The sequence below is a fragment of the Monodelphis domestica genome, chromosome X (assembly GCF_027887165.1).
Source record: "Monodelphis domestica isolate mMonDom1 chromosome X, mMonDom1.pri, whole genome shotgun sequence".
Taxonomy (NCBI): domain Eukaryota; kingdom Metazoa; phylum Chordata; class Mammalia; order Didelphimorphia; family Didelphidae; genus Monodelphis; species Monodelphis domestica.
This window is the reverse complement of record NC_077235.1, coordinates 83,125,375-83,143,409: the sequence shown is the minus strand read 5'-3', so window position 1 is coordinate 83,143,409 and position 18,035 is coordinate 83,125,375. Positions and strand designations below refer to the sequence as shown.

The following is an 18,035-nucleotide window of genomic DNA, read 5'->3' as shown; positions in this document are numbered from 1 at the left end:
TTCCATTAATTCTTTTTGGGCTTGAGGGTCATTTATATTTTACTTAGAGGCTTTGGTTACAGCAGTATTGACTTGTAGTCTTCTTCTGAATTTGAGTCTTCCCTGTCACCAAAATAACTTTATATGTTGAGTTTCTTTTTTTGGTGTTTGCTCATTTTCCTGCCTTTTTTCTTTTCTTCTAATTTAAAAAACAGTTAAAGTTGGGCTCTGTACCTGTGGTGAAGGGAGCATTGTTCCAAGCATCAGGTCCTTTGTGCAGCTGCCTTCAGAGCTGGCACTGGAGATTTATCTGCTATCAGTTCTTCTAAGGTGGTATGATGTCAGGAGAGATATGTTTAATACTCTCTCAGTCTATGCTCTGGTCTCCAAGAAATCCCAAGAACTCTTTTATCCCCTAGGAGCTGTGGCCAGGGTCCTCTGCTACCCTGTGGTTGCAAGTGCTGGTGTATGCTGATGCTCCTTCTCATCCTGCACCCATGCCCCAGGACTGTGACCTGGTTCTGCATATGGACAATGTAGCAAAAGTCTTGTACCCAGAGCCAGCAAAAGGACCATTGTAATCTCCTCTTGGGCAATTGTCTGACCCCTATCTTTACCATCTGTGGCTAAGAGTTCCAGAAGCTTTGGCTGCTGCTTCAGTTGTGCCCAGAGCCTGTTGCTTTTGTGGAGCCTGCCCTGGCACCCTGGGCTCCACCTCCACCCTTATGCCTCAGCCTTCTGAGTTGTTTTTGGCTGAAAAATTATTTCACCTTCTTGTCTTTTCATGGGTTCTGCTGCCCCAGAAGTCATTTTGAGGGGTTATAAAATTGCTTTTTGGAGGGTGATTTGGTAGAAAGAAGATGGGTCCCTGTACCTTCTCCACCATCTTGGCTCCACTGCTCAGCCACCTCCTTTTCTAATCATGTTGTCCTCAGTGATACCCTTTATCCATCTCACAAAAAAATCATTGTTCATCACACACTACTGTCTCCTTACTACATAGGATGAAATTCTATGGATCATTTTTTATCTGGACTAGTAAAGATAGTAGAGAGACTATTAACTAGGAGACTTGACATACCACTTTGGAAAGATTGCCAACCCCTTGCCTAAGTAAACATGTATTAAAACTCAGCTGTGGTTAGAGCTAGCACATCCACAAAACATTTTAATGTCCTGAACAAATATATATGGAGGTGCAGACAGATCACTCACTGTGTGAAGTCCATGGTGCGGGAAGAATAATAATGCATCCTAGAAGGGGACTAGTGTGAGCGAGGGCAGGGATTCAGCAGAGGAAGAAGGACATTTCAGGCCTAGCTAATAGCACAAGCTAATGAAAACATGAAGAGCTTTAAGTCATGCTCAGGATATGAGTAACTGGACCAGGGAGCAAGAAGGGAGGGTGAATATGACATAAAGCTGGGAAGGTAGGGAGGGATCATGATCATTATAGTTCAAATTAATTGAGGAAGGAATAGGGAACCCCTGACAATTTTTGAGCAGAGAAGTAGCATGACCAGAGCACATGGTATATAGGAGAAGTTAGTCAGGCAGTTGGAGGAGAAAACTTGTTAGGAGGCTCTTGCCACAGGCCAGGTGGGTGGTGTGAGAATAAGGAGGGTGAAGATGGCTATGAGAGATGGAACAGAGGTGGAATAGTCACCGTTTGCTGACTGACGATATTCAAGAGGTCAGAGCTAGCAAACACCATGGTTTTGATCCTGGGAAATGGGATGAATCATGCTACCCCTGAGGGAAATAAGGAAGTTGGAAGAAAGAACAGTTTTAAGAAGGAAAAATGTTAAGCTTCTCTTGGCTGTGCATGATTCATCGAGGTGCTGGGGCCTCCAGTGTTCCACTATGGAGCATGGAGGTGATTTAGCCTGAAACTCAGAAGAGAGAGGTTAGGGCTGGAAATACTGATTAGGGAGGTCATCTCCATGAGGCTGTGAAAGCCTAGCCAAGGGAGAGAATACTGCAAAACTGAAACTTTATTTATTACCTTTAGCAATTGCCAATTAGATTAAATGCATTTTCAGAAGATCCTTTTCTCTCCTTTAGGGGCTGATTGCTGAAGAGGGAAAAGATTCTCTTGTAAAAGGTGATGATCTTGGGAAATTTCGAGAAGCTCTCATGAAATTTGAAAAATGCTTTGGTTTAGCCAAACAAGAGAAGCTGGTGACATATTATTCGTGCAGTTATTGGAGAGGACGTGTTCCTTGCCAGGGCTGGCTCTATCTTAGCTCCAACTTTCTGAGTTTCTATTCGTTTTTGTTGGGATCAGAAAGTAAGTGGTTTTTCTCTTACATCCCTTGACTTTGGGCTTTGGGACTGATTTACTTCTTGAGTTTTTAAATTATGTGTGCAAGGCAATTGGATAGGTATGTAAGGATAACCAATTCAAAGGTACCTGACAAATTACTAAAGAGAACATTTCTTGTTTTGGTTCCATATTTTCTTCACTGCTTGGAAACAAAGTTAAATATGAAAGGAATAAACACGTATTAAATACCTACTATGTGCCAGGCATTATGTCAATTTCTTTTACAAACATCTCATTTGATCCTCACAACAACCCTGGTGGTAGATGCTATTATTATTGTCCCCATTTCACAGCTGAGGAAACAGGAGGCAGGCAGAAATGAAGTGACTTATCTAGGATCACACAGCTATTAAATGTCTTTGGTCACATTTGAACTCATTTTTTCCTGACTCCAGACCCAGCATTCCATCCATTACAGCATTTACCTACCTAGAAAAACTGCATATGATGTACTTGAAGATTTTTTAAATTTATAAAATTTTAAAATCATCAAAACTTTGAGAATGGAAGGAAGAACCTTTCAGGTCTAAGACCCAATAGGTGATTTTGATTGCATTAAGCACCTACCATGTGTATGGCACCATGCTGGGCTGTAGGTACCCAAAGCCCAAGGGAAACACATCTCTGCCTTCCAGGATCTTACCTTCTTCTGGGGAATGCACAGATAAGGAAATGCATGATGGCTAGAGTTGAGAGAGAGAGTTAAGGGTTGGAGGATCAAAAATTAGCACATGAACTGATCCTTGAAAGGAGCCAAGGCTTCCAAGACACAAAGATATAGTGGAAGGGCTGCATTCTCAGACCTGGAAGATAAATAGCCTGTATACAAAGCAATAGGAGCATGTAGTGGGTGCTTAATAAATGCTGCTTGGTTAGTTGACTGGCCGGTTGGCTGGTTGGTTGATTGACATTGGGGCATCTAGGAAATAAGGGGAAAGGCAAGTGAAAAAATACAAAGAGAGAACTTGGCCAGGGCCAAACCTAAAGTAGTGGCACCTTGGATGCCAATCGGTTCCTTGGCCTAAGGCTTAGATAGGCTTATAGGGTACCCTGAAACTTATTAAAGAATTTGGTAAATATTATCAGGGCAATACTCAAGGCTGGCATATTGGCCTGGGAGACTCTAAAATTACAAACTATGCTTAAGGAATGTGGAGAGGAGAGAGGGAGAGAATCTAGATCGCAAAATGTCAGAAAGCAAATGTTAGTTGTTTCCACGTGTAATTGGGAAAAGATCCAATAAAATATTACTGGAAGAAAACCAAAAAAGATCTAGTGAAGAGGTCATATAGGGTAGGGGTTGGACTGAATTGTGAATGAGGTCTCTTCTAACTCTGAAATGCTGGGACTGCTTTTTTTAATCAAGGCAGGAAAACAATCTTCAAAAATTGAATGATGTCAAGAAGTACATTTAAAAGGGACTCCTTTAATTTCATTCATTTCTAATCCCATTGCTTATTTAAATAAAACAATTTGCTATAAATCAAAAAAAGAATAAAATAGAATTCCAGGCTGGCTGTACCTGTTTTTTTAAGGTAATCCAACCAACCTACTTGGTCCAACAGCTTCAAGTCTTATAACCTCAGAGGAAAAAGTCAGGAAGTGGTATAGATTAAGATTTTGGGGGGATGGGAGAAGGTGGGTGGCTTGGTGGATAGAGAGCCAGGCCTGGAGAAGGGAGGTCCTGGGTTCAAATTTGAACTCAGATACTTCTTAGCTATGTGATCCTAGGCAAGTCACTCAACCCTATTTTCCTAGACCTTCCCATTCTGCTTCCTTGGAACCAATACATGGTATTGGTGCTAAGATGGAAGGTGAGGGTTTACCAAAAAATTGGGGTGGGGGAAGAGCAGACCAGTGGTTTCATTGGGGTCAGGGACTTTTGGTGAAAAAAGTCCTTCTGCCAACAATAATAATGATGATGATGTTAATGGCTACCATCCTATAGTGCTATAGATGCCAAGCTCTTCTCGGGATGCTCTATTATTATTTCCATTTGAGGAATGAGAGGTTCATTGACTCTTCTGGGGTTCCCCAGCTAAGAAATGACCAGGGAGGCAGAATTTAAGCCCTGGTCTTCCAAACTCCCAGGTATAGTTCTTTCTCCACTATGCTAATCTGCCATTGCCGACCAGTATCCATTTTGCAATGTCCAATCTTAGGGCATTGCTCTGGGGCACCCAATCAGTCTGTGTCAGAGGCCTTGTAAATTCTGAGACTGATTCCAATTCCTCAACTTCATGCTGCCTCAGCAACCAGAGCCACTAATAAATAAGCTAAAACTTACTAAGAACAAAGACCAAAGAGGCAAGGGAGTTTGATGACCAACTCGATCTCTCTACACACACACACACACATCTCTGTACCCAGATAAATCCATTGCAAACGTTCTCTCTGATTATCCTGATGATGTGTTTATGACAGTATCCCACCATTTTCACCAATGTCACACCCTAGAATCTAAGCAGCAATTGGTTATGTAAGTGAATAGGGAGAAATTAATCACGTCTTCCCTTACTTCATCTTTTGCAGTCAAGCTTGTTATCTCCTGGGATGCCGTCTCCAAACTTGAAAAGACATCTACTGTCCTCCTCACCGAGACTATCCATGTGTGCTCCCAGGGGGAAGATTACTACTTTTCTATGTTTTTGCACATTAATGAAACATTCTTTCTCATGGAGCAGCTGGCCAATTATGCAGTAAGAAGACTTTTTGACAAGGAGACATTTGAAAATGACCTCAGCGACCCTCTGAAAATCACTAAAAGGTAGTAAAAGGGCAGTTGCTCTTGGTTTCCTTTTTTGTCTGTGCCTCTTGAACTGGGTTCAGAACACCTCTGTGTGCGTGAGACCCTGGTGGGCAAGCCTCTTATTCTCTTTAGGACTGAATTTCCTCTTCTGGGATGTGAATGAGTTAGACAGTAAGTGACCTCTAAGCTCTCTCCCACTTCTAAATCCACAAGCCTGTGAGAACATCTGCAGTCAGAGCTGATATCTTTTTACATTTGGCTTGTACCAATTTATTACCCTGTGAGGTAATAAATGGGTAGAGACTTACTTTGTCATCCTTGTTTTGTAGGTGGGGAAACCAACACTTGGGCACATTTATTAAGTGATTTGCCCCTGATGATGAAGTTTGCGTCCCCAGTGAAATTCAAATTCTGGTCATTTTGCCCTTCCAAATTTTGCATCCTCACCATCGTGCCACACTGCCTTCTCTGGATTGACACAAGTTGGGGAGTGTTTTGTGCCCTAGTGGTACAGGAGTTCACTTTTGACCTTTCTGTGGAATACATTTACAGTTTTATTCATGCATTCTTCCTTCACATGGTAGCCTGGCAGTACCAGATCTTAAACTGTACCACACAGCAGTGATCATCAAAACACTCTGGTACTGGCCGAGAGACAGAAGTGGGGACCAGTGGAATAGATTAGGGGGAAATGACTTTAGCAATCCAGTGTTTGATCAACCCAAAGATCCCAGCTTTGGGGATAAGAACTCAGTATTTGACAAAAACTGCTGGGGAAACTGGAAAAGAGTATGGCAGAAACTAGACACAGACCTTTTACCAAGACAAGCTCGAAATGGATGTATGATTTAGACATAAAGGGTGACACTATGAGTAAATCAGGGCAACCATCAGATCTAGGGAGAAGGGAAGAATATATGACCAAACAAACAAGAGATAGAGAGTATTATAAGATGTAAAATGAATAACTTTAATTGTATTAAATTTTGTACAAAGAAAACCAAGGGAAAGAACAAACTGGGAAAACATTTTTATTTACAACAGATTTCTCTGATAAAAGTTTCATTTCTCAAATACGTAGAGAACTAAATCGAATTTAAAAGAGGTCAAAGGATATAAATAAGCAGTTTTCAGGTGAAGAAATCAAAGCTATCAGTAGTCATATGAAAAAATGTTCTAAATCCCTCTTGATTAGAGAAATGCAAATGTGAACAAGACTGAGGTACCACCTCACACCTAGCAGATTGGCCAATATGACAGTAAAGTTATAAATGTTGGACGGATGTGGCCAAATTGGGACACTTCTGGAAGGCAATTTGGAAATGTGCCCAAAGGGTTATAAAACAACACAGTAATATCACTACTAGGTCTATATCCTAAAGAGATCCAAAAAAAGTGGGGAAGGACCTACTTGTACAAAAATATTTATAGTGGCTCTCTTTGTGGTGGCAAAGAATTGGAAATTGAAGGGATGCCCATCAATTGGGGAATGGTTGAACACATTGTGGTATATGATGGTGATGGAATACTACTGTGCATGTATTCTTCCTTCAGAGTTGGGTCCTTACTCTTGGGTCATTTTTCTCTTATATTAGCTCAGCCTACCCATTAGCAATTAATGTTTCTGAAATTGTTTAGATATGACTTTGTGTATCATAATTATGTTCATATAGTTCCTTGGTTTGTCTTGGTATGAAGACGCCCAGATGTTTTATATTGTCTATAGATATTTTAAATAGGATTTCCTTTTCTATCTCTTGGCCATTTTTCTCTTCAGGTATCACTGTAGGTAGATCAGATGTCTGAAATACCATAGCTGAGGAATGATTTCTCTGTAGGTTGGAGCAGGATTTGCCCTCAAAGACCTCATAGGCATATAGGCAGCTCTTGCTAAGTTAGAACTCCAGGGCTTTTAGTTTCAGTCACTTAATTAATTAAGAATATTTTTTCCATGGTTATATGATTCATGATTCCCCCGCCCTTCCCTCCCCGGAGCTGACAAGTAATTCCACTGAGTTCTACATGTATCATTGTTCAAAACCTATTTCCATTTTATTAATCTTTGCAATAGCATGCTGATTTAGAGTCTACATCCCCAATCATATCCCCATCAGACCATGTGATTGATCCTATGTTTTTCTTCTGTATTTCTGCTCCCACGGTTCTTTCTCATAAACCCCTCAGAACTGTCCTGGGTCATTGCATTGCTGCTAGTAGAGAAGTCCATTACATTCCATTATATCATGGTGTACAATGTTCTCCTGGTTCTAGTTGTAGTCACTTAAGGATTTTCTCCTATGGCTTTTGCATATCTAATTTGGTAAATCTATACTTCATTTTTAAATAAATGTGTGGACTGTACCTTCTCAAATGGATCCACTTGAGCTGTCCCTCTCCATTCTCATCCTCTAATTTTGGTTTGTTTCGAGGAGCCAGTGTCCTATCCTAATGCCCTGCTTGATCATGTGGGGATAAGGGAAAAAAGCAACCAGAAGTGATTGTTGGAAGGAACTTCTGACGATAAAGGTGAAAGTTGTACATATGAGAGGAGGAGGAGAGATTCTGATTTCTTTGGGTCATAGACTCCAAGATTTAGAGATAGAAAGAGCCTTGGAGGACTCATCTTACACAAAAGGAAAACTGAGGCCCAGGAAGAGGGAGTGACCTTTCCAAGGTACTTCAAGGATCTTAGTTTTAGAACTAGAAGAGACTTCAGAGACCACGTAGTCAAACCTTCTCATTTTACAGAAGGGGAAACTAAGGCTCAGAGAGGTAAAAGGACTTGATCAGTGTTGCTCATTGGCTGGTTGCTCTCAAGGCAAAAGGGCCCTAAGGGACAAACTAGTTGAACCCCCTCATTTTATAGAGGAAGAAACTGAAGTTCAGAGGGGGGCACCTTGTCCAAAGTCACACAAATAGTAAGTAGCCTGCTTCTAGGCAGTACTAGCTAGCCCAAACGAACTATTTCAGTGTTCTGCGACCTACAACATAAGGTCAGGATTGACGCATTTTCTCCTTTTCTCTTACCCTTAAGATAGGCCTGAAATCCAGAGATAGAACAGCATTGTGAACCTACCTGCTGATTTTCTATATGCCTTTAACAAATTAGTCATCGGGATGAAACATTATGTAGCCTACACAAATATTAATGCCATGTACTTATTAATAAGAGCTAAGTGCCGTACCCCAAGCAAGGGGACGAAAATCTCTATTTGTGTTTGCTTTCGCTTTGATTGTTGACTTTACTTATTTCTTGTTTAGCTGTTAAAAGGTACTTTTAAAGGGCTTCTTTGCCTTTTTCTTTTCCTTTTTTCCATTTCAAAAGGGATCTGTCAAAAATTTACTTAGCTCCTTAGTCTTTGTTTAAAAGGAATGTAGCAAATGAGTTTTTTTGCTCTGCATAATTTCTCAAAGAGCATCTTTTCAAAATTACATGCTTTTAGGTTCATTTATGAAAATGCTAACTTACTGAAAAGGCATACCCAAGTGCCATTTCAAATGAAAGCAAAAATTAATATAATTTCCTCTTAATGTGCATCCGTATAATTTTGAAACATCTTATCAAGTTGTGCCTCTACCTGTGCCAGGAAGATGAGAAAGGAAAGAGGTAGTTGACCTTTACCTTGCTAAGTGTGTTTGTTTGTTGGATCATCCTGTGATTCTGTTGGTACAGCTGCTAAGCTGGAGCTGTGTCTGCCATCACATGGACCCACATGGCTTTTGGGCCCTTTATCGGTTCTGCCATGGCTCCTCCTGGCAAATATGAGTTAGTGCTTAATATGCATCCTACCCCACCCATGATGCCATTTTGGTCTTCTTTGAGCATGAAGGACAACTACCCCTACCCAAATGGCATAGCTATTTGCCCTGTTTTCAGGGGCCCTGAAATAGCCATTTCAAAAGTATTATTTATAGGCCTCTTTCTAAATGAATCACAGGATGATATTTGTTGGGTGCCCATGACCCCAAACCATGCTGGGCACAAGCAGAGCAGTTTGGGAGTGGACTATTAATAGTTCCCCTTCTTTTTAGCTTTCTTCCTTGGTGCCGCTCCTCCTTGAATTTTGTTTTCATCTTGAAGTTTTACCTACAGTTTTTGAGAGCCAGGTTTGAAGAAGGCTGTCCAGAGAGGAGATTGGGACCACTCTTCGCTTCTCAGGAGCGTAGACTTCTCGTAATCCATCCCATAACAGGGGGGTTCAAATCCAAGCACATATGTAGCTTTTTGAAATCTTTCATCTCTGAGCCACTGCTGGGAGAGATTTTGATGGAAGGAAACATGAGAGAGACCAGCCTTGTAGGAAACAGTGGCTGTCTTCCTTCGCACTGTCTGGAGAAGAATAGGACCGTTAGACTCTTCTTGCATATTGCTGATCTCTGATGCTTCCCCTGCCATGGGCCGCCAGAGTCGGACAGGGTCTTTCGGACTCCACATTTAGCGCCCTGTCCCCAACACCAAGCCACTTTGGGAGAGGCACTTCATGAACAGAGCGCTGAATGTGGAGCCAAATCTTATCCCTACCAATACTTCCACCCTGAAAGAAGTGTTTCTTTATTGGCAGCTAGATGACGCCATAGTGCATAGAGCATTGGACCTGGAATCAAGAAGACTTGAGTTCAAATGTGGCCGTAGACACTTACTAGCTGTGGGACCCTGGACAAAAGACCTATTCTATCTGCCTCCGTTTCCTTGACTGTAAAATGGGGATTTTAATAGCACATACCACCCAGGGTTGCTATAAGGATCAAACAAAGACCCTATTTGTAAAATGCTGTACAAACCTTAAGGGACTATAGAAATGTTAGGTAGTTTTGTCTTTATGTTTTGTTCCTACACCAAGATTTCCAAGGTTTGTTAGACCTGAGTTCTAGATCTGACTTTGACATAGATATGGCTACATGCCTTTAGGTGGGTTCTTTTCCTCTTTCTAGACCTCACTTTCCCACTCTGTTGAATGAAGGGGGGATGGATTTGATGGTTTCTAAAGGACTTTCTGCCTCTGGGATTCTATACTCCTAACTCTTATGAAGCAGCCCTTTGCCATCTCATTTTTTATGCAAGTCTTGTCTCTTCCACTCCGCAGGAAGCTCTTGGACTATATCTTTTCATGTGTCATTCAGAGCTCCAAGCAGAGGAGGCCTGGATAAATCCTTTTGGAATGAAGAGCCTGTGAACAGAGCATCAGATACCCTACACAAACAATTCCTGTCAACCTGCATAGGGAACCATTTAGCATTAGCATACTCTACTCCCGTACTCCCCAAATTCCGGTTCCAGTCTATGCTTTTCACACCTTTATTTACCATTCCCATTTATCTAGAACCTACCATGTGCTAGGCACTGTGATCAACACTTTACAATTATTATCTCATTGGATCTTCACAACAACTGTTATTGTCCCCATTTTATAGATAAGGAAGTTGAGGCAGATGGCAATGAAGTGACTTGAAGTATGTGAAATTGGACCTGAATTCAGGCCCTCTTGACTCTTGGCTCAGCATTCTGCACTATGTCCACTGAGCTGCTGCTGAATACATGCTCACCCATCTCTGCTGAATCCCAACCACCTTTTATTCTTTTCTCACAGAACAATAGAGAACCTGGCACGCAGTGAGCAGTTCAGTTCCTTTTTCAGGCTCCCCAAAGAAGAGAACTTAAAAGAAGTACATGAATGTTTCTTACGGGTACCGTCTGGCCACTTGAGCACTCATGGGAGAATGTGTATTTTCAACAACTACATCTGCTTTGCTAGTCAGGATATCAGTCTCTGCAGTGTAGTCCTTCCACTAAGAGAGGTAAGAGAATAGAGGCCTTTTAGGGATCAACAGTAGGTATTTTCTGCTCCAAATTGTATGAGAGTTTCTCTTTCAAAATTCATTTCTTTTTTTAACTCTTACCTTCTGTCTTAGCATCCATACTATGTATCAGTTCCAAGGCAGAAGAGTGGTAAGGGCTAGGCAATGGGGGTTAAGTGACTTGCCCAGGGTCACACAACTAGAAAGTGTTTAAGGTCAAATTTGAACCCAGGACCTCTCATCTCTAGGCCTTACCACCCAGCTGCTCCCTCAAATTTCATTTCTGTATTTAAGTTCAATGTAGGACTATGAAATAACTGAATTTGTCGATTAGAAATTCAGTGACTTGAGATTCTATTTGCAGAGCCCTTAACACATGCTTATTCCCTTCCCCTTGTACTGCAATCAGGGCCTCCCCAGTGAGAGAAGTGAGGTCCTGAGATTGACCAAAATATGAGCTCAGTCACTTTTGAGCTCTTGTTCAGACACTTTGGATAGCAAGAAGCAGGCTCAATGCCTACCAGCTAAGAAGCCACCATCATACCTAGTATGCTAGAGCAGAAACACAGAGCTTGGGGGGCTTTGCCAAAATCAGTCTACAAGCATTTAGGAAGCTCCAAGCACTGGGCTAGGCACTAGGGACATGGTTACAAAGAATGAAACCATTTCTGTTGTCAAGAAACAACATTCTTTCTGAAGGACACATAAACAGGTAAAAGTATATATAGAAGAGCTAGGATTAAATTAGTTAGAGAGGGAGGCCCCTATCACATTCTAAGAGATGAGGGAAAGAAGGACCACATTCAGACCTAAGTGAAGGGGAAGCCTAAAAAATGGCATCTTTTTTCACCAAATTTTGTAGACTAGGAAAATGTCTTCTTAAGAAATAAAGTAGCTTGGGGCAGCTGATAGAGCTCAGGCCTAGAGACTGGAGGACCTGGTTTCAAATTCATCATTAGACACTTCCTAGCAGTGTGACCCTGGACAAGTCACTTAACCCTCATTGCCTAGCCCTTACCACTGTTCTTGTTGAGAGAGAGAGAGAGAGAGAGAGAGAGAGAGAGAGAGAGAGAGAGAGAGAGAGAGAGAGAGAGAGAGAGAGAGAGAGAGAGAGAGAGAGAGAGAGAGAGAATTGATTCTAAGACAGAATTTTAAAAATAAAATCAAATGGCTTGGGACAGTTAGATAGCACAGTGGATAGAGCCCCAGGCCTGGAGTCAGGAGAACCTAGATTCAAATGGAACTTCAAACAGACACTTCTGAGCTGTATGATCCAGGGCAAGTCACTTAACCCCTACTGCCTGTCCCTTGCTGTTTTTCTGTCTTAGAATTGATACTAAGACAAAAGGTAAGAAAAAGAAAGGAAGGAAGGAAGGAAGGAAGGAAGGAAGGAAGGAAGGAAGGAAGGAAGGAAGGAAGGAAGAAAGAAAGAAAGAAAGAAAGAAAGAAAGAAAGAAAGAAAGAAAGAAAGAAAGAAAGAGAGAGAAAATGGCTTATCCCAAGGTTGTATGAGTCAATATTAAGATTTCAATGCCAGTGCCCATTTTTGTGCTACAGAACCAAGCACCCACAAGGCTTGGTGTGACTCACGTTTGTCCTTTTCTCTCCAGGTCCTTGCTGTAGACAAGGTGGATGATAGTAGCCAATCAGTGGTCTTTAGCATCAAAGGAAAGAAAGCCTTTCGATTCACTGAGGTCAGAGACTTTGAGCAGCTTGTGGCAAGACTGAAACATATATGTGGGGCAGCTTCCATTCCACAGCAGGATTTTAACACAGAGGTAATGACATGTACTCTGTCAAATGATTCTTTATCTCTCCAAAAGTACTGACCATAGTAGTGGTAGTAGTAGCAGCAATAGAAATAGTATGAAGTGACGTGACATGAATATAGTATGTTAGGGCACTGAGGTGGCATAGTGAATAGAGGGCCAGGCCAGAAGTCAGGAAGACTCCTCAGTGGCAGTTGTGCAGTCATTTCAGCTGTTTGACTCTGTGACCCCATTGGTGGCTTTCTTTGTAAAAATGCTAGAGTGTTCTGTTATTTCCTTTTGACTCTAGGTCAGTTGCTTTATCTACTGAGCTGAAATTCCTGGGTTCAAATCTGACCTCAGACACTTACTGTGTGACCCTGGGCAAGTCACTTCACCCTGTTTACCTCGGTTTCCTTGTCTGTAAAATGAACTAGGTAAAATAATGACCATGTTTGCCATTCAGTCATTTTTCAGATGTGCTGAGAAATGACTGAATGACAAATACAGAGCTTTAAGACTTGAAAATGCTTCATGGGCTCATTTCATTTGGTCCTAACAACCACCCTGGGAGGTAGATGCTTTTGTTATTTCCATTTTCCAGATGAAGAAACTGAGGCTTAAAAAGGTTCAGTAACATATCTGGAGTACACAGCTAGTGCCCAAGAAAACATTCGAATGTAGTTCCTCAGATTCCGTTGATCTGGGCATTCTCTCCAATAGTAGTGCAATATAGTCCCTCAATTAGTCAGTCAACAAACCATTTATTAAACATTTACTATGGGTTAGGCACTGTGAAGGTCTAAAGATATAAAGACAGTAAAGACAAACCTTGTGATCCCTTCACATCCTGGACTACTCTTCTCCTAGGTTCCATCCTTCTCCACAGGGTCCATGCAGAGCACTAGAGCTTGCGCACTGTTTAGCCTGTGCCCTTACCACGTGACTCCCCCTACCCAAATTTCTAGCTGATCCTACAGCAACCTGAAGTGTCATCTCATATACCTCTTTTTTTAATAAACCCTTCCATCTTAGAACAAATACTGGGTATTGGTTCCAAAGCACAAGAGTGGTAAGGGCTGGGCAATGGGGGTGAAGTGACTTGCCCAGGGTCACACAGCTAGGAAGCATCTGAGACCAGATTGGAACTCAAGACCTCCTGTCTCCAGAGCTTGACACTGTCCACTGAGCCACCTACGTCCCCCATAGATTTTTTTAAGCACATACCTTCCATCTTAGAACCAAAATTGGTTCCAAGACAAAAGAGCAGTAAGGGCTAGGCAATGGGAATTAAGTGAATTGTCCAAGGTCACACACTAGAAAGTGTCTGAGGTCACATTGGAACCCAGGACCTCCTGCCTCTAGGCCTGGCTCTCAATCCACTGAGCCACCTAGCTGTGCCTATATACTTCTTCTGTCAGGGAACTGGGCAGTCCAGAAGACCAAAGGCCTGGGAAGAAGAGGAACGGGAGGAGGCCTAAAATAATGAGTTCTGTTTTGGACATGTGAAGGTTGAGTTATCTGTTGGCCATCTGGTTTGGAAGTGTCCAAGAGGCACTTTGAGAAAACGTGACTACCTCTTAGCAGAGGGTCTGCAGACAGCTAAATGGATCTCCGTGCAGACTCCAGATCCTCAGCATAGAGATGCTAATGGAAGCCACAGATAGGGGCTCATGACGTCACCAAAGGGGAGCAGACAGAACAAGGAGCTTTTCACCTGGAAGCCCGCTCCCACCACAGTTGGCTCTCTAGGAGGAAGGATGGATAGTGGGAGAAATTCTAGTAATGAAAAAGATTAATAAAATTTTATTTTATAATTAAAAAAAGAGAGTACCCACAATCCCTACAGCCTCTCCCTCTGACTCTTTGGTCCCCCCCAAACTTCCAGTTTAAGAAGGAGGCCGAGGCCCTTCTCCAGACTGCACTGCTGACTCATCTCCACAGGACTTGGTTTCCTTCTCTACCCCACCCCCACCCCCCAGGCTCCTCCGTCAAAATGTAAGCTCCTTGAGGGCAGAGATTGTCTTTCTTTCTGCTTGTCTTTGTAGCCTGAATGCTTAGTCCAATGCCTGGCATGTTGTAAGCACCAGCTGTGTCAGGGTTTTTCTTATTGACACTTAAGCACATAGGCATGGCGTGACCTAGGCATGTTTGGAGGCGGTATAGAAAGAAGGGAGAAGGGAGAAATTGCAATTAAGGGAAAGAATGGAGGTGAAGTGAAAGGAAGAGCAGTCGGCTGGACAAGCTGGGGCTCTTCCCGTCCTCTGAGACGAGAGTAGAGCATAGTCGAGAGGACATCAGGTTAATGTGAAAGAAGAAGAGAGGACATGAGGGAACTCTCGGCAAATAGTTTCTGTTTTTCAGCGGAATATGAAAAGAAGTCCCCAGCTGAGGAGGCACGAGGCTGAGAATAGACACTGTGGAGAATGGGACAGCACGGCAAGTGACAGGGGAACAGAATGTTGGCCCTATTGCAGGGAGGGGCCAGTCGAGATTATTTAGCATAAACCTATAGTGGACCCAGTCAAGCCAGCATCACGATTTTTCTCCAGATCTATTAAGCAACACACAAAGAGGAGCAAAGGTGGCAGACGGGATAATTCAGGATCGGCGCTTGGCAAGATAGAACAAAGGGTCAAGGTTGAGTTGGTTTCCCTAAGGGTCAAGATAGGCAAAAGAAGACACAGTAGTTGGTGCAAGGGCTGGGAAAGAGTTGAGGGCTGGAGGAGTGGAGGTCGCCATGAGATTTAAAAAATAGGGTCAAAAGACGGAATAATAAAGGACTGTGATCAGATTATGAACTTCAGAGTTGAGGAGCGTGGAAATCGAGCCTCTGTCGATGCTGGCGAGGTCCAGGACGTGACTTGCCCTACGAAAGAAAGGGAGACATTGAAAAACCGGTCAGTTCGAGAGAGCACTTGAGGGGGCCTGAATCAGGATGTTCAAGTTCCCGAGTATGAGGGCAGCTGAGGAGGCTGAGGAGGGGGAGAGGACTGGGTCGGGCACTGAAACCTTTGTTGAGATGTGTGTGGAGTGGAATTGAATTTGGGGTTACAGTTTCAGGGCAGCACTTCAGACACCCCTTTGTAATTTCCACGTTTAGGAAACACTGCCACCAGGTGGCCCAAATGCCGAGGAAGACATTTTGCCTGAAGCTGGATGACAGCCATGAATTTTCTGCCCCTTGTTTACAAAAATAGCATTCCCGGGTAAAATGCTCAACATTGACAACATTTCCCAGCTAAGTCAATAATTGTTACAGAGCAGCGTTTTTAAAGAAATAAATCGGATCTGAATGGCTGTTTGGAATCATGTAAGAAATGTGATTAAGCTGCCTTATATATATATACCCTTTACCATTCCTCGGCTTATGCCAGTAGTAAGTCAGAGCCAGAAACAGAGCCCACCAAGACTTCAATATTCACAGCAGCACCCTTTGTGGTAACAAAGGAAGCGGGTACACATCGATTGAGGAATGGCGCCCGAAAACCGTCACCACCACCAACCCTGCAGTTAGCGAAAGTAACAACACGATTATGTAGTAAGAAATGATGAATTTGGGGGATTCGAGGGACATGGGCACATTTGTACAAATTGACGCAGAGGGAAATAGCCAAAGCCAAAAGAATAGCATACCCTGTGATTACCATAATGTAATTGAAAAGATGGAGCTAAATTCTGAATAAGCAGAAAAGCAGTGTGAGTCTCAGAGTACAGACGGTGAAGTCTCTCTGAGAGATGGGGAACTCCTGAGGTCGAATGTTGTATATGATGTCCCGTTTGGTCCCCATCTCATATTCGTACTTGGCTGGTTTTCTTTGTCACGAGGGCAGTGTCAGTTGGGAGTAAAAGGAAGCCTCCTCCACCCCTGAATGTGATGTGAAGACAAAAGACCTCTCTCCGCAGTTAAAAAACAAAGCCAAAGCCCTCCAGCTTCACTTTTTATCAGGAATATGGTGTCCCGAGCCTAGTAGCATATATAGCTTTTGGTTACCGATTGATTTTCCTTTCTTCCTTATCCCAGTAGTTCCTCCCCCGGCTGCTAGGTAACGTAATGCCTCCTAATACCGAAGTGACTTTTGTCTGGGCCTGAGCCTCTCAGCTGGTAAAAAGCCCGTTTGCTAATTAAATTTCACTGTGCCCTGAAATTAATTAGATAGATACCATCATGGCCTGATAGCCTGGAGGAGGAGAAAACAATCTCTGATTATAGCTTATTTATTATTAGAAAGATAGTCTCTGTATTGTGCTTTACAGTTGACACTGGAATTTTGAAGAGGGTTTCTCTCCTAGAGCCTGACAAGCACTGAAGGTCATCTTAGTACCATTCTGACTCTCCCTTTCAGCCCGTGCCCAGTCCTGACCCTGGGAGCTCGGGACAGGCTTCCAAGGGACCCCCTCTGATGGAACAGAAAGGCTGCAGCAAGATGGTGAACACCCAGGCACTAATGACAGAATTTCACCCTCAGGATTTGGAAAATATTGACTCCAAAATGGTAAGAGAACAGAACACCCCTTGAAACCCTCCGAACAGATGAAGAGAAAGAAACCTTCCTTTGGAGAGCTTGTCTGACCAGTGTAATTCTGTCATGTACTAAGGAACAGCAGTGAAAGGCAGCTGCTCATCTGCAGAATGGATTGCTTTCTGCCTAGTGGTCGGGGTGAGAAGGGGAAACCAAAGGCTTCAGGATGTGTTTTGCCTAAATCAAATAATAATACCAATAATTCCATTTTTATATCACTTTCTAGCATGCCGTCTCCATTCATTCCTTTCTTTGTTCATCAATGGCCTATCCAAGGAACAAAGAATACGTTAGGGAGGCAGGATCCGACCCAGTGAATTTTTTCCAGTGAGTCTAAGAGGAGGGCTCATATTGACCTTGCTGCTCCATCGAGTTTTAGTGCACGTTAATGTTGGGGAGCACAGTAAAGGGGCCTGGGCGGTCTCTTCCCTTTCTGCTGCAGCTGAAAGAAAAGATGAAGGAACAATCGTGGAACATACTTTTCGTGGAATGTGGCCGTGGCGTTAGCATGTTTCGGACAAAAAAGACTCGAGACTTGGTTGTAAGGGGTATTCCTGAGACCTTAAGAGGAGAACTGTGGTTGCTTTTTTCAGGTATTCTGCACACACGCCCCTCCCCCTCACCCCAATTACTGAGCAAGTTAATATTAGTAGAATATGACACTAGTAATTGTACATTTAAAAGGCAAGTGTGTTATCATAGGGAAAGGAGTGGCCTTGGATTCAAGGTCAATCAGTTTATTAGCAAGTGTTTATTAAGCAGCTGCTATGTACCAGGCATTGTGCACTAGAGATACAAAAGCAAAAAATGAAATAATCCATACTCTTAAAAAGATTACATTCTTACCTTCCATCTTAGGATCAATACTGTGTATTGGTTCCAAGGCAGACGCACAATAAGAGCTAGGCAATGGG

General features: G+C 42.7%; 1 protein-coding gene across 1 annotated transcript in view; it reads left to right on the top strand.

The window, feature by feature from the left end:
- The window catches only part of TBC1D8B (TBC1 domain family member 8B), a 112,975-nt gene that overhangs the window by 68,083 nt on the left and 26,857 nt on the right, over nt 1-18,035 (top strand). The window contains exons 4-9 of the mRNA XM_007507027.3: nt 2,044-2,269; nt 4,838-5,072; nt 10,643-10,850; nt 12,461-12,628; nt 16,945-17,094; nt 17,564-17,714. Of these exons, the coding sequence (XP_007507089.2) occupies nt 2,044-2,269; nt 4,838-5,072; nt 10,643-10,850; nt 12,461-12,628; nt 16,945-17,094; nt 17,564-17,714 (1,138 nt within the window). The remainder of the gene's footprint in view (nt 1-2,043; nt 2,270-4,837; nt 5,073-10,642; nt 10,851-12,460; nt 12,629-16,944; nt 17,095-17,563; nt 17,715-18,035) is intronic.